Genomic DNA, 22,333 nt, shown 5'->3' with positions numbered 1-22,333 from the left:
TTTTATGAAAAGGCTTTTAATCTAACTTAAATTGCAGAAAGAAAGGAGAAAAGAACAATTAGAAATGACTTAATGAGAATGATATTGCTATGATTTGGATATGGTTTGCTTATTCCCATAAAATCTCATGTTTAAATTTAATTCCAAATGTGGCAGTGTTGGGATGTAAGGTGTAGTGGGAGAGGTCTGGGTCATGGGAGCAGATCTCTCATGAATAGATTAATACCCTCCCTCAGGGGTGACCGAGTTCTAATTCTATTAGTTCCTGTGAGAGCTGGCTATACAAAAGAGGCTGGCACCTGCCCCCGTCTCTGGCTTCCTCTCTCACCATGTGATTTCTGCACACTCAGGCTCCCCTTCACGTTCATCTTCTGCCACAGGTAGAAGCAGACCAAGGCCATCACTGAATGCTCAATCTCAAACTTTTCAGCCATCAGAATCATGAGACAAATAAACTTTTTTCCTTTATATACTATCAAGGCTTAAGTATTCTCTTACAGCAATATGAAAGAGACTAAGACAGGTATAAATTTAGTGACATTAGTATAAATTTTTAAAACTCTTTTAAGACTGAAAATTAATTGGCCCATTAACCTCTCAATAATAGAAATGCAAAGACTTTGAATTCATGTGCTCAATCTAAATCAACAGCCTCTACAGAACTCTCTTCTATAGTAAAGATGAAAAAGAAAGAATAAACATCAGAGAGCAGCTCAGATACTGTAGTGCTAGGACCAAAAGTTAGAAAAAACAATTGGTAATAAAACAATTCATATACTTATTTCAAAAGGAAGGAAAAAGTCACAAAGATGTCTACTGTAGACTATACAAACCTAAACTCATCAATAATAGATTCTAAAAGATATATTAATTGGCTTTTTTTTAAGTCAGGAACTCTAAGTGACTCATAACTATTATTTGTGTTTCCTCCCAGATAACTGCCTAGTGATCCTAAACTCCCTTGCTGTAATATTAATACCAAGGCCAAAATTAAGCCAGACTGTTTTTTCTTTCACATCTTTAGATTCACATAGTCTTTTCAAATACACTACTTTAAATAAACTATGAAAAAATACCTAAATGATGGTAAAAATAAGTGATACGCATTCACTTAGGCTTAATGAAAATAAGTAAATTTTCAACAATATAAAACATGAAATCATAATTCATTACATACCACAGCACTCAGGACATTTTGGATGTTGCTGGACATTCATTCCATACCCTGGAAAGCAGCGATTAATCCAAACCATTTGGAGAGTACCTTCAATATAGTATATTTCAGGTAATTGTTCTGCACGTCTGCCAAGAATTTCTACTTGTTGATTAAAGAATCTCTCTATGAGATTTTTAGCCTACAATATAAATACAATTTGATGAATTGTTAGCCATAAAAAATGTAATTTTAGAACAAATAAGGATGCATGTGGATTTACAATTTGAAGAAAACAAAGTCTCAAAGTCGTTATTTTTTCTAGCACTCGTAGAATATAAATAAAACACACAAAACTGAAAAGATGTCATCTATATACATCAAATATTTCTAAATGTACTTCCAATTACAATGCAAAGAAATCATTTGAAGATATAACCAAACTTTTTGGTCCCTTTGTATTTTGAATAATATATGGATAAGTATATGAGCAAAATCAAGAAAGCTCTTTGAAATTGATTGAATGATAAGAAATGTAATGTACTTTAAAATAATATATTATAAGCATCTGTAAGAAGCTTATCCTGAGGCACAACATCAACTCTTTTCACAAAGAAAAATTTAATGTAAAAACAAGAAAAAATATAACACATTACAACTTCTAGCTCTGTTTCAAAAATTAAGTCAAAAAAAGCACCATTCTGATCTGTAATTATCTGTATGTTTGTAATAATTATACTGGCTTGCCTCCTAAAATTAACAAGAGCCTTAGACTTCTCTGACTGCTAAAATCTATGCATTCATGTATGAGGTATGCATAAATTCAAACTGCTACAAGCTAGTTAGTTCTACTCCACTCTGCCACACTAATTTGCACCTCCAATCTAGTCAGGAGCAGGGATAAATGGACCACACAGGCTGATCTATAACCACTAATGGTGCACCTCATGTCTACTGAGTTCTTCCAATATCTTGTAAGTTACACTCCTTCCATTACAATTTCTATAATGCCCAGATTCTCCCATGCAAAAACACCCACAAAGGGTGATAAAATAACTGTTTCATACATAAAGTAACTTAAAATACTGCATAAAATTATTTTCAGGTTATCTGTATAAGGCAGTGGTTCATAACCTTTTTGGTACTAGGGAATGGTTTTACGGAAGACAGTTTTTTCACAGACCAGGGTGCCAGGATGTTTTTGGGATGAAACTGTTCCACTTTAGATCATCAGGCATTAAGATTCTCATAAGGAACGTGCAACCTAGGTCTCTTGCATGTGGAGTTCACAATAGGATTTGTGATCCAATGAGAATCTAATGCTGTCACTGATCTGACAGGAAGTGGAGCTCCGGCAGTAATGTTCGCTTGCTGCCACTCTCCTTTGGCTGTGTGGCCTGTTTCCTATCAGGCCATGGACTGGTACTAGTCCAAGGCCGGGGGATTGGGGACTACTAGTATAAGATATATATGAAACATAAATAAATTTTCTATTTAGACTTGGGTCCCATCCCCATGATATCTCATTATATATATGCAAATACAGCAAGTCCTCAAATAATATCCTTTCCTTCAATGTCATTTTGTTATAATGTTGAAGAGAAAAAAATGCTTCCCAGCTAGGCCACTGTGCACGTGGAGTCTGCATGTTCTCCCCATGTCTGCATGAGTTTTCTCCAGGTACTCTGGTTTCCTCCCACATCTCAAAGATGCATGTTACATTAATTGGCATGGCTAAATTGTCCCCCTAGGAGTAAGCGTGGATCTGTGTGAGTGCACCCTGTGATGGAATAGTATCCTGTCCAGCGTTGGTTCCCACCTTGAGCCCTGAGCTACTTGAATAGGCTCCAGCCACCAGTGACACTGAACTGGAACAAGTAAATAATTATCATACTTTGTTTTCATTACTCTTTCTTAAATATATCTGTTTCTCACATTTATTTCAATGTTTAATATTAGAAGTGTTTTGGGTCTTTATTTTGAAATGTGGTTACATTTTTGCAACCAGAAATATGCCAGAGGAATTTAACTCTCATTTATATCATTTAGCCTGTGGTAAAGTTGTTTTGTTGTATGTCATTTTGCTTAAAAGTTGCAGTTTCCAGAAGTCTATTGATGAAATTAAGTGAAGACTTACTGTATTTCAAAATCTGAAAATATCTGAAATCTAAAATACTTCTGGTTCCAACCATTTCAGATAAAGGATATTCAAAATATGTATAAATGTGTTATGAAAGTAATTGCATTTAAATTTGAGACTATAATTAAAACTGTCAGGAGACACACTCCTAATCACTCAGATTAGGTCATACAGAGCCTAATTAGGCTTCTAATACCCCATGAAAAAAAAAAAAAAAACCTAAATGAAGTTAGACCTGAGAAAACCTAGTGATAGATGCAGGAGGCAGATAAGGGAGGATCCCTGGAGAATCCCCGACCTGCCCCACAAGTGTTTACATCAGATGCTTTTGTGCAGATGTGGGAACCTGCCCAGGGTCTTGTCTGTGCATGCTGGCATCAGACTGGGGGCCTGCCTGCACACTGGGAAAAGGGGGCGCAGCCAGTGGGGATTCACACCTTAAGCAGTGAGAAGGGTCCTCTTCAGCTCATATGTGTGGTGATCTGGTATTCAATCTGTGAGTTGGAAGCCTGCTGGCAGAACCCCTTTTTTTTCACTGAGAGCTTTCTTTAATAAATTCCGCTCTCCTCAAACTTTCAATGTGTCCATATGCCTAATTTTTCCTGGTTGTGTGATAAGGACCTGGATTTTAGCTGAACTAAGGAGCAAAATATCTTGCATCATTTTGGTGGCCCATGTGGGGACATGAGGAAAGGTGAGTAAAATGCAGACCAAAGCATCTTTTCCCCTCTTGTATCTGAGCCTTTTTGTCCTTGGACTTCTGAGAGTAGAAGAAACTGCATCCCCTACCCACCATTGCTCTTGGGGGTCAGGAATGTCAACCTTGGTCTAACCTAGCCTTTTCTATGGCATTTTCCTTCTTTTTTTCAGGACTGTAATGGCACCACCCCACCCCAATGGCTGCAGGCACCCATGGGACTAAAAGGCAAGCAGCATCACCTGTTCCCCCTTCCCTCCCAGCTGGGGCTGGGGCCCATGCCCAAAGGGTCCTGCGTGGCAGGCTGGCCAGCATTCCCTGCCACGTGTGTGTCCACAGGGTCTTCCCCTCCCCTGGCCAAGAAGCCCAGCTCTGTTCCAGCCCCAGGGAAGAAACAGCAATTAAGTTTCCCTCTTTGTTGGAGGAAACCATTTGCACAAGAATAAGAGGTTCCTCCCCCAGTTAACACAGTCCTGAACGTCAAGCTGTTTTTATTTTCTTATTTTTTTTTTTTTACTCCACCAAGTCAAGAGTTAACTTTTACGTGAAAGGCTTTTTTCCTTTCAGAAGACATTTTACTAGGCCAGGACCCTAACTATCACTGTTTATATTCTCCATAAAGTTTTATTTATGAAAAAGGATTTGTGAGGCTGGTCTTAAGTTACAGCCAATCTGGAGTGCTTTACATGTCTTTACGGTTCTGTCAAAAAGAGGGGTACCTAAGGATGCGATATGGGCCCAGGACTCCACAGGCCCTCTATTAAAGCCAGTCTGGTAAACTGGTCAGTGGCAAACTTTGCTGCAGGCCTTCATCTTGTTTTATGTTCTTGGAAGCATGATCTTTTTTTTTTTTTTTTTTAATTTATTTATTATTATTATACTTTAAGTTGTAGGGTACATGTGCATAACGTGCAGGTTTGTTACATATGTATACTTGTGCCATGTTGGTCTACTGCACCCATCAACTCATCATTTACATCAGGTATAACTCCCAATGCAATCCCTCCCCCCTCCCCCCTCCCCATGATAGGCCCCGGTGTGTGATGTTCCCCTTCCTGAGTCCAAGTGATCTCATTGTTCAGTTCCCACCTATGAGTGAGAACATGCGGTGTTTGGTTTTCTGTTCTTGTGATAGTTTGCTAAGAATGATGGTTTCCAGCTGCATCCATGTCCCTACAAAGGACGCAAACTCATCCTTTTTTATGGCTGCATAGTATTCCATGGTGTATATGTGCCACATTTTCTAGAAAGCTGAAACTGGATCCTTTCCTTACTCCTTATACGAAAATTAATTCAAGATGGATTAGAGACTTAAATGTTAGACCTAATACCATAAAAATCCTAGAGGAAAACCTAGGTAGTACCATTCAGGACATAGGCATGGGCAAAGACTTCATGTCTAAAACACCAAAAGCAACGGCAGCAAAAGCTAAAATTGACAAATGGGATCTAATTAAACTAAACAGCTTCTGCACAGCAAAAGAAACTACCATCAGAGTGAACAGGCAACCTACAGAATGGGAGAAAATTTTTGCAATCTACTCATCTGACAAAGGGCTAATATCCAGAACCTACAAAGAACTCAAACAAATTTACAAGAAAAAAACAAACAACCCCATCAAAAAGTGGGCAAAGGAAGCATGATCTTACTGTAAGCAGGTGGCAGTGCTTTGTTTTAGCCTCCAATATTTTACAACGGCAGCCTGGGTTCAAATCTTGGCTTAGGGGAGTGAGTCCTTTCTGGTTTGCTATCTGTGTGACCTTTGACATTTGTTGATTCTCTTACCCTCCACCAACCGCCTTGAATTTTCCTCTCTGAGCACCTGGGAGATTACCTTTGATAAAGTTTCAAAGCTACAAATATTAGCTGTTTGGCATGGATAAAGTCAAGTAATAAGGGATTTAAAAGGACTTTTTTTTAAAGAGCACTCAGCTTAATTCAAAATGGATATCCAAGTTATGAGTATATTTAAAAGGCCTTTATGTTTTTCTCTTCCTGAACTTTATTTTCCTAGAAAAAGATTTTTTTCTCAGCTGACTAAACTATTTTTCTCCATTTTGCCTTGCCAATCTTAATGCATGCATGAGACACCCTAAGATAATTTCTCATGGCCTGGGACTCCTTGGGAAAAACAGAAAAGGTGCCACAAATTCCATTTTGGGAGAGACCTCTGTTTTCTTAAAGAAGCCCCAGGAATTAGAGGTGGATAGATCCCTCTCAAAATCTGTTTTTATCTTCCAGCTATACCTGTTTAATAGGCCCTGGAAACTGCATGCTTTCCTAGCCTTGCTTTAAGCCTTTCCTAGCCTTAGAGAGTTCCATCCAGAGGCCAATAATCCAATGAGGAGACTGGCAAACGGGAAGTCTTATAGTTACTGAATCTTCTTCTGCCTTTCTGTGTAGTTATATATGTGTTTTGTGTGTGAGTGTGCATGTGTGTGTGTGTGAGATGTCTATAAAAAAGAGCTCTAATTAACTGACTTTAAAGAATGATAAACACTTGGATCAAATATTTTTTAAAAGGAAAATAAAAGCTGTGGTACCTTTTAGTTCACATGACATTAATTTTTGAAAAATAAAAATAGTCTTAAAGATTATTGGTAAAATGCAGATGTTGTCAAAATGTAAATTTTTGACTAGGGTTAATTTAGGATTGTTTTGAATTTGATAAGATAAAGCTAAAAGTTCAAACAAGTTGTGGAAAAACTGTAAAAATTAATCTTGCAAAAGAAATTTCATGTGTGGATATATTAAATTCAACAGGGTATTATATGGTTTGTCTGTAAATTAAGCATTAAAATAAAAACACAACAAAATACTCTTAATGCACTAATCTGCTCTTTAGCTAAATCTGTAAAGGGTTATAAGAGGTTTTTGCTTTTAAAAAAAATCCTAAGTCATCATTTTGGAAAAATAAATAATATGGAAATTTGGAATTCTTTCATATCATCAAGTGTTTTAAACCTCTAGCATACTTAACAGGCCTCCCCAAATCAAACTTCAGTTTCAAAAATTGTCTTTCCTGACACCTAGCTTGATGCTACAGGGGGCCCCTGAAGCATCTAGAAGAGTGATAAACAGGATTATCTGACATGCTTAGGTACATGGGATTGCCAAAATGATGCTTAATCTCTAATTTAGGTTATATTTTATGTAATAGTGTTAATATATGTTCCAAAATTGTATGGGATTTCTAAAATTCTGAGTATATGCTATCAATCACAATTAAGGTCATTATGCTAAGTTATTATGAACCACGGAGATAACCAAATTTCTTTGTTAATCATGTTTCAAACTGTAACTACCATGGACATTTTGTTATTCACAGAAAATTGTTGTCTTATTTTAATCCTCTTCAAAGGATGGTTTATAATCAGTCACAAAACTCTGACAGGTGGTCTCAAATGCAGGATTCTGAAAACTTTGGAGATTGTGACATTGGAATAAAGGAAAAACATACAGGACTCACGAAGAGCTGAAATGTTCACAAATATCAAGCAAAACAAGAGTTAACTGAATGGACTGAACTAATAGAAAACTGAAGTAAGGTTTTCAGTAATGACTTTTGATTGGAACATTGCTGATCTTTGTTTTGTTTTTCAGAGTCAAGGAAGCTTATTTTGAGCTATTTACGACCTTTAATAATTAAGTTATACTCCTATGAACAAAATTTGGAGCATATTTGTGTCTCTCTCTCTGCATCGCTTCTTCAGAATTGGGAAACTAGTTCTGAGTATTCTTAACTTATGCCAATATAGTTGTTTGCATCAGTGCAATAAGAATCCATTTTCTTTTGCAACAGGAACGCAATTGGAGAAACTGGTTGTTTTACCAAAGCTTTGACTGGAAGGGTTTGCTTCCATTTAAGGAATGAAGCTCAACTTGCAGTGCTGATAAAGGTCCCATGGGAGGAAATGGCCTCATCCCTTGTGTACACAGTCCCTGTATGGGGTTCCTAATCTGCGGTGAGTAAAGAATGTCAGTTTCTAACAGGCCCAAGAACCCCATGCTCTAGGAACCTCAAAAAGAGAGGATTTTGCCCAACTCACAGGTTTGAGGGTACAAACCCATGGCTGGGCTTGGCTTTACAAAGTCCTATCTGAGATTCCTTGTGGAACAGAGTTCCATCAAAGCGGATCTAAAAGGTCTATGTAAAAATAATTATTCTCTTTGCACTTTATGCAAATAATCAGGCCAAGTATAAGACTGAAGTCTATTTTGCAAACAAGTTAGTCCTATCATGATTTGTTTTTAACAAAAATGAGGACCAGAGAGAGAGAAATTTTGTTTCAGAACTTATCATACATTTGTCATGAAAATCTACACTCATTAGTTGCTTTTAAGTTTTTGCCTACATTTTAGAGTAACCCTGTTTATTCCTGTGAAACAACCAGCAATCTCTGACTGCAGACCAGAAGGTAAAAAAAGGGTATGGGTAATGTAAAAATCTGAATCAATATTCTAGTTCTGAGTAATTATCCTGAAAATCCTGCCATGTGAAAGGAATAAATAGGGTACTCATCACCTGGAGTTTTCCTTAACGGAGCCAAAGTCAAGACCCATCACCCAAATCTTAGCAAGCGTAACTATAGCCACCAGTTTTCTTGGCATGTCACAGGATATCCTTTTCTCTCCCTTGTTGGAAGAGGACTCAATTTTACAGCTTCACCTTAGCATTCAGCTTATGATAAAGAGTCCATGCCATCTCCCCAAAACACATTTTTGTCCCAAATTCAATTCCAAGCTTCAGGTCAAAGCCCTAGGAAGAGAACTGGATCTAAGGGATCCAGAGGCAGACAATAATGGAAGTTAAAAGGCACAGAGCAGGTAAGCATGACTAATTCCTGTTGATTAAGCCAAGTCTCCCATTTAACGGATAAATGCCATGCTAGTATCCATGGCATAAATGAGGCCTAGAAAACTCAAAGGCTACTGACAGCAGAGGGGATAGGGCATATGTGGGTAAGAGCAGATATTCCCACCCCTTTGGGCACCCTCTGTTAACATGGGTGAAAGCCATGGACAGCACCCTGTCACAGTCACCAGACTCAGGGATACAAGGACAGATGAAAGAAAGAAGGATGCCTCACTTTCTCTCCCTCATATACTCTGGGTATTCACTAGGAAGAGAAGGGAAACTGGGATGAGTCGCTCTTCCTCTTTCTAGATGAGTAGCCATTCATCTTCAGTCTGTACCCCTTTGGAATGCACACTGAAACCTTGGGACTCCTTTGAAAAAAAGCCCCCTGTAAAGAAAAGCTTTATAGAGGGATTAAGTATATATGAGCGGGATTATATTTTACAATAATTGGTCAATGGTTCAGGAAACAAAAAAAAATTACCATTTCAACAATGAGCAATCTGTAAAATATGTACATTCTTGCATGAAAATGAACAGCTTATTTTAATTACTACAATCTGTCCTACTGACCATGCCAAACTCATTGGGAATAAATATGACTGGAACAGCTTTAATATATGTTCTAGATTGGTCTAACAAACCTAACAAGAAGTCTAACAAGATTAGTTAACTAATTAGTCTAACAAGAAGGCAGCAACTAGCATTATGGGTGTTTTAGGATAGGCAACAGATATCATACAAGATTATAGTCTAACAAAGGCTCAAATATCCACTAGGAGAGAACTAGTATTTACAAGGTGTTACAGATATTATACCTAAAAAATAGAGTCCTTTGAGTATCTCTGATTTACACCTATATTTGGGAATCTCTGGGATAAATGACAATAATAATCAAAAGGGGTTGGAAAAATAATTTTTGAAAGGAGATGGAAACACAAAGTGTCTTGAATGAACTGGAAAGAAATGTGAATTTTTATAGAAAAGGGATTATTTTGATGATCAGAATGCAAATAAGAGGTAGGGGTGTACAGACTTTATAACATAAAGTCTCTACAGATAACTATAAAAATGATTAATCAGAAACTCAAAATTGTCCCTCTCTCGTTAGGAACATCAGAACAGGAATAATGTGATCTCATATTACTGATATGAGATCTCATATTAGAGATATATGAGATAGAGCTAAATTTGAGAGCAAAAGCAAAGGAATGAGGAAGAAAGTAAGGGTTATATAACAATTTGAATTCTATGAAAGTTGGAATTCAATCCTAATAAACAATTAATCCTAAAACTTCAGATCAGAAAATTTTCACTTTGCAATGTGGGGACAACTTCAATCCTGAAGCAAAAAGCAAAACAATCCATTCTTCACTACGTTTTTTCTCCAGAAACTGAAACATGCACTAGAAAATTAGGCTCTTCAAAAGAAAGATTAAAGACAAATTGTAATTTATATTTTGAAATTATTAGAGATGTAAACTGGTATATTAAGTTTTTTTAAGTAGTATATTTCTCATTGAAAAAAGCAGATGAAACAGAGAGTGGGCAGGTAGAAATGAAATTTAAAAATAGGAAAAATATGTCTATTTTTAACCTTGTGGTGTACTAGATACCTTGAAAAAACCTCCTGTCAAAAATCACCTAATTGAAACAAAGACTTTGTATAGTCCCATTTCTACAATAGGAGAGGGTGGGAGAAAGAAAGGGAAGAAAGAGAGGGAAAGGGAAAAAGAAAAGCAAAAATGTAGGAAGGAAAGGAGAGAAAGAAGGAAAAGGAGATGAGAGTTAAAACTGAGGGGAAAACTACAAACCTAATGATAGCTACGTCCCTAATTCACAGTGGACAAAGAAAATAAAACTGATTACAAATGGGAGAAAACAAGGATTCTTAGAGGGTGGTAGAGGCAGGGAGGGTAAAGAAGTTGGAGAAGAAAAACTCCAGTGTGAATTCTTAGACGAAAGTAGCTATCTACTTACTGATAAAGGTCTAAAAAGCATGACTTTATCAACCGGAATTATGAAGTAAATAATGAAATGAAGAAACAGTTGAAGCCACAACAGCCAAATTAGATCATCAAGCAATTCATATAATTGAATATCAGTTATGTAAAATACAGAATGACTTTAAAAGTATATTTTAAAATATATAAGCTTAAAATGGAATGAAAACATAAGGTAATTTTTATCATGAAAAGAGAGAAAACACATTTGAAAAATAAATTATTTGAATACACATAATGAATGGAGTGAAATTAAAACTTAAATGGACAGCTTTAGCAGCAGATTAGACCTAAATGTAGCCACAACAATGAAATACAATGAATATCTGAAGATTATATTCAACATGAAAAACATAAACAGCTAGAAAAGAATATTACAAAAGAGAGATGGAGAAATCAATGAGAAAATCCAAATTATAGTGAATAGAAATTTCATTATTTTAGATAACTTCATTGAGATATAATTTACATAAAATGTATTTATTGCAAGTGTACTGCTGAACACAAAAGCAAATGTAGAAAAGGGAATTTTCAAAACAATCCTGGCTGAAAATTTTTCTTAACTGCTGACAGCCAATGAATACTCAGATCTGGGAGGCACAATAAATTCTGGAAGAAAAATGACAAGAGAACAAAGGACTAAAATATAAGAAGAAAAGCAAATAAATAAATAAAATTGTGGGTAAATCTAAACAGACACTGATATTCTGAAACAATCTCAATAATAAGTAGAAAAATAAAAAGAATAGAACTCAAATACTAAAAACTAAAACAATGAAAGATAAAAGCAAGTCAGGAGAGTTAAAGGTTCTTAAGGCCTTGCATTTTTCAGCAGTGTAAAATAAACTAACTTTCAGTACTGCTGCCTAGTATATATGTTAAAACTTGACGCAAAACCACTAAAATAAATATTTAAAGTGTACAACATCAAACAACAGAAAAAATATGGTAAAAAAAAGTTTAATCAATTAAAAGAGGAAAATCTGAAAAACAGAAAACCAGGATAAATTATACAGAAGAGAATGCTGACAATCAATCCACATAGAGTAATAATTGTGATATGTAAATAATAAACTACCAAGGTAGAGCTATGAAAAGGAATCATTTTTAAAAGACACAATCTAAAGAAGGCAAAATAAAAGGAAAAGGGCTACAGATAGGAAAAATAGAAAGAAATGGAAAGATGGTGGATTTAAATCCAAATATATGGATAACGAAATTAAATGCAATTAATTTAAACATTCCAATTAAAATGAAACGATTGTTAACTGGATTGAAAAGCAGTCACCAACTATAGTCTATGAACAGTAAATGTTTTTCTCCATATTAAAAGCAATTATACAATAAAATTTAAAAACATCTGTAACAACATTAAGTAAGAAATACTTAGAACAAAAATCTTCCCATTCACTGATGAATGGGGCCTAATGTAATCAACCTGTCACCAGGTAGCTGGCTGATCACTATGAAGAATGGTGTCATGTAACAGGGTTCAGTGTGGGTTTCTGTTGTTGGCAGACTGGGCACTTAGTGGTGGCCACAGTCATACCAGCCTTAGTGAATGGGAATCCATATTGCTGAACCCATGCATAATCTCATGCCCACCACCATGGCCATGTAGTTCATGAGCACATTGGGACATGACTGTGGTGGCTGAGGAGAGAGGCTGATTAGTATCCACAGAAGGGGTCATCCCATCCCCTGCCTTATTAAAATTCTCCTTTGCTGTGGTCACCCATGAACATTCACATGGGACACACATATCTTCACTTTCTGCCCATTCAAAGAGGTCTTTCCACATTCCTCTTCTCCAAGTATCTTTGTCACCCAATTTCCAATTATTATCTTCCCAAGTCTCTGAATATCCAGCCAAACCACTGGCGACAGCCCAAGAATTAATATATAATACCACATCTGGCCATTACTCCTTCCAATTGCACAATTTTGATGCATTGCCCAAAGTTTTCCCCACTGAGATTTTCCTTCACAACTGTCCTTCAGGGTTGTCCCAGGCAGGAGGCTGTAGTCCAACAGCTGTCCACCTTTGGGTGGTCCTGCATATTGTTGAGAACCATCTGTAAACCAGGCCTGAGCTCTTCCTCTGTCAACTGATCATAGAGAACTCACCATGAAGCCATAGGTAAAGACTGGGAGAGAGAAGCAGTGTAGCAAGAATGGGGAACATGGGCATTTGAGCCACTTCTTCATTAATTTACTTGTGCTTCAAGGTCTGCTCAGGCCCAATCAAGTGAATACCATCTCCATCTGATAACAGTGTTGTGCATGATCAACTTTATAGCTTCGTGAGTGAGCTAGCTAACGCTCAGTTCATGATGGGTAGCTCAGGTCACATGGTAACCTGGTGGACGATGGTCAAGCACTCAATATTTCCTAAGACCCTGTAGAAGAAGCTGTCTCTCTGAAGGAGAGTAATTATCAGCAGATGTCAGGGCCTTGCTCCAAAATCCTAAAGGTCTGTGATATGATTCACATATTCGGGCCTGTCAAGGGCTCCAAGCAGCATCCTTATCAGCCACTGATACTTCAACCACCATCGGATTTGCTGGATCATATAGACTACATGGCACAGCAGCTTGTACAACAGCCTAGATCTGTTGTAGATCCATTTCTCTTGTTCTGGGCCCATCAGACCTAGCAGCTATCAGGTGACTATGTAAATGTGCCAGAGTAACACACCCAAATGAGGAATATGTTGCCTCTAAAATATAAATAAGCCTAGTAGGCATTGTACCCCTTTTTTGATTGAAGGAGGACCCAGATGCAACAACATACCCTTTGCCCTGTATTATCTCAAGAGGCCTCATACCACTGAACCCCTAGAAATTTCACTGAGGTAGAAGGTCCCCAAATTTTAATCAGATTTATTTCTCACTCTCTGACACATAAAATGTCTTATCAATAAATCTAATAAAAACTAATAAACTAATCTTTCATCTTATTGTGCAAAAGTGAAGAACTGAAACTTCTGGGGAAGTTCTACAAAATTTTACCATGATAAAATCAGAGACTTCAAAGAACCTCACCTTATGAATTGTACAGTATTTGCTATGATAGAAACCTAAAATTTTCTCCTGGAGGCTTTTTAATGCTTGGAGACAAAAACTTTAAACAATTTAAGGCAGAAATAATTGAACACCTTTTCCTTATTCTTTCCACTCCCATCAGTTTTTCATTTGTTACACATATAGGTGGGGGGAAAAAGAAAACCTGTTCCTCTTTTTTGTATCTGGTAATGCAAGGAACATAAAATTACTGAGAACGCCTGCCTCTGGCCAATAATTAGTAACAGGGACTGCCACTTGATATAAACAAAAAACAGACAAAATATATGAAACAACAGTTTGCAAGACAGACACTGGGCATCTTGCAATGAAAGAGAATAATCCATTCCTTAAGAGCACAAAACAAATAAGGTCAGGTGTCTGAATACTTTACCTTGCTACCTTGAACAAGTTTTAGCTGTGGTAATGATGGGAAACCCAGGAGGACCCCTGACTTGAAAAGATGGAAATTAGAATCTGGGAATATGCCAACATGACTATTGTTAGTAGTAAAATGTAAAAAAAAAAAAGAGACAGCTGCATAGAGTGAGTCCTCAGAACTGTGAGGGTTATCCTCAAGTATTAATACTTATTTTATATGAATGTATGCATGTATTTTTTTAGATAGGTCTTGCTCTGTCACCCAGGCTATAATGCAGTGGCACAACCAAGACAGCCTCCTAAATAGCTGGGACTACAGGCACACACACTACCATACGTGGCTAATTTTTAATTTTTTGTAGAGACAGTGTATTAGTCTGTTCTCATACTGCTAATAATGACATGCGTGTATTAGTCTGTTCTCACACTGCTAATAATGACATGCCTGAGACTGGGTAATTTATAAAGGAAAGAGGTTTAATGGACTCACAGTTCCACATGGGTGGGGGTCCTCACAATCATGATGGAAGGCAAATGAGGAGCAAAGTTACATCTTACATGGCAGCAGGCAAGAGAGCTTGTGCAGGAGAACTCTCACTTATAAAACCATCAAATCTCATGAGACTTATTCACTACCATGAGAACAGTATGGGAAATACTGCCCCTATGAGCCAATTATCCCCACCTGGCCCTGCCCTTGACATGTGGAGATTATTACAATTCAAGGTGAGATGTGGGTGGGAACACAGCCAAATCATATCAGACAGGGTCTCATTACGTTTCCCAGGCTAGTCGTGAACTCCTGGGCTCAAGCGACTCCCCTGCTCAACCTCCCCAAAGTGCTAAGATTACAGTTATGAGCCACCACACCCAGCTCATCCTCATGTATTTAGCTGAGTATTCATCAGCATATGTACAGAATCTTCCCAAGACCTTAAAAGAACTACCCAGAAGGATAAAGTATCTGAAAATCATACCAGGTCAGAAATGCTACTTCTTAATAGCACCCAGAATAGAAAAGCTGAAAATTCACAGGACTTCTAAAGCATAAAGGTCTTGTCTTAGAAGTAAGGAATAATTAGATCTAGCCTAAACACACTGCTCAGATCCTACTTTAGAAGTCATAAAAGCAATACTTGAATGAATCAAGCTGTTTTCCAAATAACTTGTATTCAAGAACAAAGCTCAGGAACATTTATAAGAATATCAAAATTCCCAGCACCCAGCAAGGTAAAAATCATAATATTTGGGATAAAACATTCATTGATAAAATAATTGATATGTTACCAAAAAATCTGAAACTAAGGTTAAAAGTTACTGTATGTTCTCATCCATGCAAAAATGCAATGTGTTATTCCCAAGCTAAAACACAAATTATTTTACAGACACAATTTGCTAATAATTCCTTATTTGTTTTGGAGGAAAAACCCTAAAAGACATACCAGCACTGAGAATGGTATAGGAAGTACACAAATATACTGTTAATATAGAATTATTATGAGTTGATTCTTCTGGATTCTAATTTGATTTGAAAATGAAATAAAAATTCCACATGAAGTAACATCAATAAGACGGCAGACTAGGAAGTTTCATGTCCTTTTCCCCCCATTGAAACCCTGAATAAACAATAATACATGGATTAAAGTGGCTTTGTAAGAACTCTAGAAACCAGCTAAGAAGCTGTAGAACCTAACTTTAATGCTTGACCAAGAAAGAGCTGCAATTAGAAGAGCAGAAAACATCATTACATTTTGCTCACTCTAGCTCGGACTATCCCACCTCACCTCCAGTGGCACAGCACAGTGCAGTTGACGTGAGGATGCCCAATTCTTCATTCCCACCTAGGGAGAGAAGAAAAGGTGTGGAATGTGCTTATAGCATTCTAGGTCTGGGGAACTACTTGAGAGACTAATTTCTGTCTCACCTGACCTGGAGAGCTGATAGAAACAGTAGCATAGTTTGGATAGCAGATTGGAGGCCACTGACAGCAAAGGCAGGTGATGTGGTATGCTAGAACTGCAGAAAAAGTCTGAAGGGACCCAGAAGTCATATAATGGAGTAACTGGGGAAGTACTTCTCCTGCACTAAGCCAGTCCACAGAGACAAGGAAAAGTGGCTATTTGTTAAACACTCAAATTTCAAGAAATGCTTACAAAGTATATAAAGAAACAGGAAAAAAAAATGCACATTCCAAAGATAAAAATAAATCTTCAGAAACCAGCCCTAAAAAACACACATCTCTTACTGAATTGATAAATAGTTTTTACAAATTTCCCTAAATATGCTTAATTACATAAAAGAGAACATGGATAGATGAACAAAATCAGGAAAGCAGTTTATGAACAAAATTAGAATAATAATAACAACATGAGCATGTCTGCATTGAGGGATGCCTAGATGGCTGGTGAAGCATTTTTCTGGGTGTGTCTGTGAGGGTGTTGCCAGCAGAGACTGACATATGAGTCAGGCGACCTGGAGAGGAAGACCTATCCTCAAAGTGAGTGGACACTTTGTTTAGCTGCCACCACAGCTAGAACAAAGCAGGTGGAAGAAAGTGGGATAAGTTTGCTTGCTGAGTCCTCTAGCTCTCTTTTTCTTCCCATGCCAGATGCTTGCCTCCTTTCCTCCTGAGGATGTCGAACTCCAGGTTTTTCAGCCTTTGGCCTCAGGGACTGGGACCTGCAACAGCAGTCTTCCAGGAACTCTCAGGCCTTTGGCCTCGGACTGAGGGCTACATTGTTGGCCTCCCTGGTTTTGAGTCTTTCGTACTAGGACTGAGCCACTACTGGCTTCTGTCTTTCCCCAGCTTGCAGAGGGCCTTCCATTGGATTTTGCCTTATAATTCTGTGAGCCAATCTTCCCTAATAAATAAACTCCCTATTATATACACATATATCCTATTGGTTCTGTCCCTCCAGAAAACCCTAACACAATCTACAAATAGACAGAAATAATAAAACCAAACAGAAATTCTGGAGGTTACAAGTACAATAACTGAAGTGAAAAATTAATTGCTACAGAGATTCAACAGCAGAACCAATGAGGCAGAAGAAACAATCAGTCAACTTGAAAATAGGTCATTTGAAATTAGCATCTGTGGAGGAAAAAGAAGAAAAAATAAAGAAATATGAATAGAACCTAAGCGATATGTGAGATACCATATCAAGTTGATCAGCATAAGCATTATGGGAATCCAAGGTGAAGAGAGAGAAAAGGGCAGAGAGTTTATTTAAACAAATAATGGCTCACAATTTTCCGAATTTATACAGGCGGAAATGGCCACACAAATACATACAGCTCAGTGAATGCTAAGTAGGAATAATTTAAAAATACGATATAAGCAGAAGTTATCATTAAACTGTCAAAGAAAACAACTGAATCATTGAAAAAAAAGAAGGCAAGACAAACCTGACTTGTCATATACAAGAGAAACTCTGTAAGATCACTGACTGATTTCTTAGTGAAACCATGGAGGCCAGAAGACAGTAGGATGATATATTTCAAGTGCTAAAAAAAAAATTTAAATGCTGTCAACTGTAAATTATACATATATAACAAAACTGTCCTTCAAAGAATGAAGGAGAAATCAGAGTATTCTCAGATAAACAACTGAGGAAGTTCATTACCACCAGCAGAGTGTGTCTACTTGGAATGAAAGGTCTCTAAAGAATAAATCGAGACGCAAATGACTCTGTCTGACAGCTTTGAAGAGAGCAGTGGATCTCCCAACACAGAGGTTGAGATCTGAGAAGGGACAGACTCCCTGCTCAAGTGGGTCCCTGACCCCTGAGTAGCCTAACTGGGAGACATCCCCCACTAGGGGCAGTCTGACACCCCACACCTCACAGGGTGGAGTACACCCCTGAGAGGAAGCTTCCAAAGCAAGAATCAGACAGGTACACTCGCTGTTCAGAAATATTCTAGCTTCTGCAGCCTCTGCTACTGATATCCAGGCAAACAGGGTCTGGAGTGGACCTCAAGCAATCTCCAACAGACCTACAGCTGAGGGTCCTGACTGTTAGAAGGAAAACTATCAAACAGGAAGGACACCTACACCAAAACCCCGTCAGTACATCACCATCATCAAAGACCAGAGGCAGATAAAACCACAAAGATGGGGAAAAAGCAGGGCAGAAAAGCTGGAAATTCAAAAAATAAGAGCGCATCTCCCCCGGCAAAGGAGCGCAGCTCATTGCCAGCAACGGATCAAAGCTGGATGGAGAATGACTTTGACGAGATGAGAGAAGAAGGCTTCAGTCCATCAAATTTCTCAGAGCTAAAGGAGGAATTATGTACCCAGCGCAAAGAAACTAAAAATCTTGAAAAATAAGTGGAAGAATTGATGGCTAGAGTAATTAATGCAGAGAAGGTCATAAACGAAATGAAAGAGATGAAAACCATGACACGAGAAATACGTGACAAATGCACAAGCTTCAGTAACCGACTCGATCAACTGGAAGAAAGAGTATCAGCGATTGAGGATCAAATGAATGAAATGAAGCGAGAAGAGAAACCTAAAGAAAAAAGAAGAAAAAGAAATGAACAAAGCCTGCAAGAAGTTTGGGATTATGTAAAAAGACCAAATCTACGTCTGATTGGGGTGCCTGAAAGTGAGGGGGAAAATGGAACCAAGTTGGAAAACACTCTTCAGGATATCATCCAGGAGAACTTCCCCAACCTAGTAGGGCAGGCCAACATTCAAATCCAGGAAATACAGAGAACGCCACAAAGATACTCCTCCAGAAGAGCAACTCCAAGACACATAATTGCCAGATTCACCAAAGTTGAAATGAAGGAAAAAATCTGAAGGGCAGCCAGAGAGAAAGGTCGGGTTACCCACAAAGGGAAGCCCATCAGACTCACAGCAGATCTCTCGGCAGAAACTCTACAAGCCAGAAGAGAGTGGGGGCCAATATTCAACATTCTTAAAGAAAAGAATTTTAAACCCAGAATTTCATATCCAGCCAAACTAAGTTTCATAAGTGAAGGAGAAATAAAATCCTCTACAGATAAGCAAATGCTTAGAGATTTTGTCACCACTAGGCCTGCCTTACAAGAGACCCTGAAGGAAGCACTCAACATGGAAAGGAACAACCGGTACCAGCCATTGCAAAAACATGCCAAAATGTAAAGACCATCGAGGCTAGGAAGAAACTGCATCAACTAACGAGCAAAATAACCAGTTAATATCATAATGGCAGGATCAAGTTCACACATAACAATATTAACCTTAAATGTAAATGGACTAAATGCTCCAATTAAAAGACACAGACTGGCAAACTGGATAAAGAGTCAAGACCCATCAGTCTGCTGTATTCAGGAGACCCATCTCACACGCAGAGACATACATAGGCTCAAAATAAAGGGATGGAGGAAGATTTACCAAGCAAATGGAGAACAAAAAAAAGCGGGGGTTGCAATACTAGTCTCTGATAAAACAGACTTTAAACCATCAAAGATCAAAAGAGACAAAGAAGGCCATTACATAATGGTAAAGGGATCAATTCAACAGGAAGAGCTAACTATCCTAAATATATATGCACCCAATACAGGAGCACCCAGATTCATAAAGCAAGTCCTTAGAGACTTACAAAGAGACTTAGACTCCCATACAATAACAATGGGAGACTTCAACACTCCACTGTCAACATTAGACAGATCAACAAGACAGAAAGTTAACAAGGATATCCAGGAATTGAACTCATCTCTGCAGCAAGCAGACCTAATAGACATCTATAGAACTCTCCACCCCAAATCAACAGAATATACATTCTTCTCAGCACCACATCGTACTTACTCCAAAATTGACCACGTAATTGGAAGTAAAGCACTCCTCAGCAAATGTACAAGAGCAGAAATTATAACAAACTGTCTCTCAGACCACAGTGCAATCAAACTAGAACTCAGGACTAAGAAACTCAATCAAAACCGCTCAACTACATGGAAACTGAACAACCTGCTCCTGAATGACTACTGGGTACATCACGAAATGAAGGCAGAAATAAAGATGTTCTTTGAAACCAATGAGAACAAAGATACAACATACCAGAATCTCTGGGACACATTTAAAGCAGTGTGTAGAGGGAAATTTATAGCACTAAATGCCCACAAGAGAAAGCAGGAAAGATCAAAAATTGACACTCTAACATCGCAATTAAAAGAACTAGAGAAGCAAGAGCAAACGCATTCAAAAGCTAGCAGAAGGCAAGAAATAACTAAGATCAGAGCGGAACTGAAGGAGATAGAGACACAAAAAACCCTCCAAAAAATCAATGAATCCAGGAGTTGGTTTTTTGAAAAGATCAACAAAATTGACAGACCACTAGCAAGACTAATAAAGAAGAAAAGAGAGAAGAATCAAATCGACGCAATTAAAAATGATAAAGGGGATATCACCACCGACCCCACAGAAATACAAACTACCATCAGAGAATACTATAAACACCTCTACGCAAATAAACTGGAAAATCTAGAAGAAATGGATAATTTCCTGGACACTTACACTCTTCCAAGACTAAACCAGGAAGAAGTTGAATCCCTGAATAGACCAATAGCAGGCTCTGAAATTGAGGCAACAATTAATAGCCTACCAACCAAAAAAAGTCCAGGACCAGATGGATTCACAGCTGAATTCTACCAGAGGTACAAGGAGGAGTTGGTACCATTCCTTCTGAAACTATTCCAATCAATAGAAAAAGAGGGAATCCTCCCTAACTCATTTTATGAGGCCAACATCATCCTGATACCAAAGCCTGGCAGAGACACAACAAAAAAAGAGAATTTTACACCAATATCCCTGATGAACATCGATGCAAAGATCCTCAATAAAATACTGGCAAACCGGATTCAGCAACACATCAAAAAGCTTATCCACCATGATCAAGTGGGCTTCATCCCTGGGATGCAAGGCTGGTTCAACATTCGCAAATCAATAAACATAATCCAGCATATAAACAGAACCAAAGACAAGAACCACATGATTATCTCAATAGATGCAGAAAAGGCTTTTGACAAAATTCAACAGCCCTTCATGCTAAAAACGCTCAATAAATTCGGTATTGATGGAACGTACCTCAAAATAATAAGAGCTATTTATGACAAACCCACAGCCAATATCATACTGAATGGGCAAAAACTGGAAAAATTCCCTTTGAAAACTGGCACAAGACAGGGATGCCCTCTCTCACCACTCCTATTCAACATAGTGTTGGAAGTTCTGGCTAGGGCAATCAGGCAAGAGAAAGAAATCAAGGGTATTCAGTTAGGAAAAGAAGAAGTCAAATTGTCCCTCTTTGCAGATGACATGATTGTATATTTAGAAAACCCCATTGTCTCAGCCCAAAATCTCCTTAAGCTGATAAGCAACTTCAGCAAAGTCTCAGGATACAAAATTAATGTGCAAAAGTCACAAGCATTCTTATACACCAGTAACAGACAAACAGAGAGCCAAATCGTGAATGAACTTCCATTCACAATCGCTTCAAAGAGAATCAAATACCTAGGAATCCAACTTACAAGGGATGTAAAGGACCTCTTCAAGGAGAACTACAAACCACTGCTCAGTGAAATAAAAGAGGACACAAACAAATGGAAGAACATACCATGCTCATGGATAGGAAGAATCAATATCGTGAAAATGGCCATACTGCCCAAGGTTATTTATAGATTCAATGCCATCCCCATCAAGCTACCAATGAGTTTCTTCACAGAATTGGAAAAAACTGCTTTAAACTTCATATGGAACCAAAAAAGAGCCCGCATCTCCAAGACAATCCTAAGTCAAAAGAACAAAGCTGAAGACATCACGCTACCTGACTTCAAACTATACTACAAGACTACAGTAACCAAAACAGCATGGTACTGGTACCAAAACAGAGATATAGACCAATGGAACAGAACAGAGTCCTCAGAAATAATACCACACATCTACAGCCATCTGATCTTTGACAAACCTGAGAGAAACAAGAAATGGGGAAAGGATTCCCTATTTAATAAATGGTGCTGGGAAAATTGGCTAGCCATAAGTAGAAAGCTGAAA

At 37.8% G+C, this 22,333-nt stretch overlaps 1 protein-coding gene across 2 annotated transcripts in view; it reads right to left on the bottom strand.

Annotated features, from left to right (window-relative positions):
* ZPBP (zona pellucida binding protein) overlaps positions 1–22,333 on the bottom strand; it is a 156,058-nt gene that overhangs the window by 43,797 nt on the left and 89,928 nt on the right. For both annotated transcript variants that reach the window (XM_025379899.1, XM_025379900.1), the window contains exon 7: positions 1,178–1,355. In XM_025379899.1, coding sequence (XP_025235684.1) covers positions 1,178–1,355 — 178 coding nt within the window. The remainder of the gene's footprint in view (positions 1–1,177; positions 1,356–22,333) is intronic.

Source organism: Theropithecus gelada, chromosome 3, assembly GCF_003255815.1.
Source record: "Theropithecus gelada isolate Dixy chromosome 3, Tgel_1.0, whole genome shotgun sequence".
Taxonomy (NCBI): domain Eukaryota; kingdom Metazoa; phylum Chordata; class Mammalia; order Primates; family Cercopithecidae; genus Theropithecus; species Theropithecus gelada.
The sequence above is the reverse complement of the archived record's forward strand: the minus strand, read 5'-3'. Positions and strand labels throughout refer to the sequence as shown.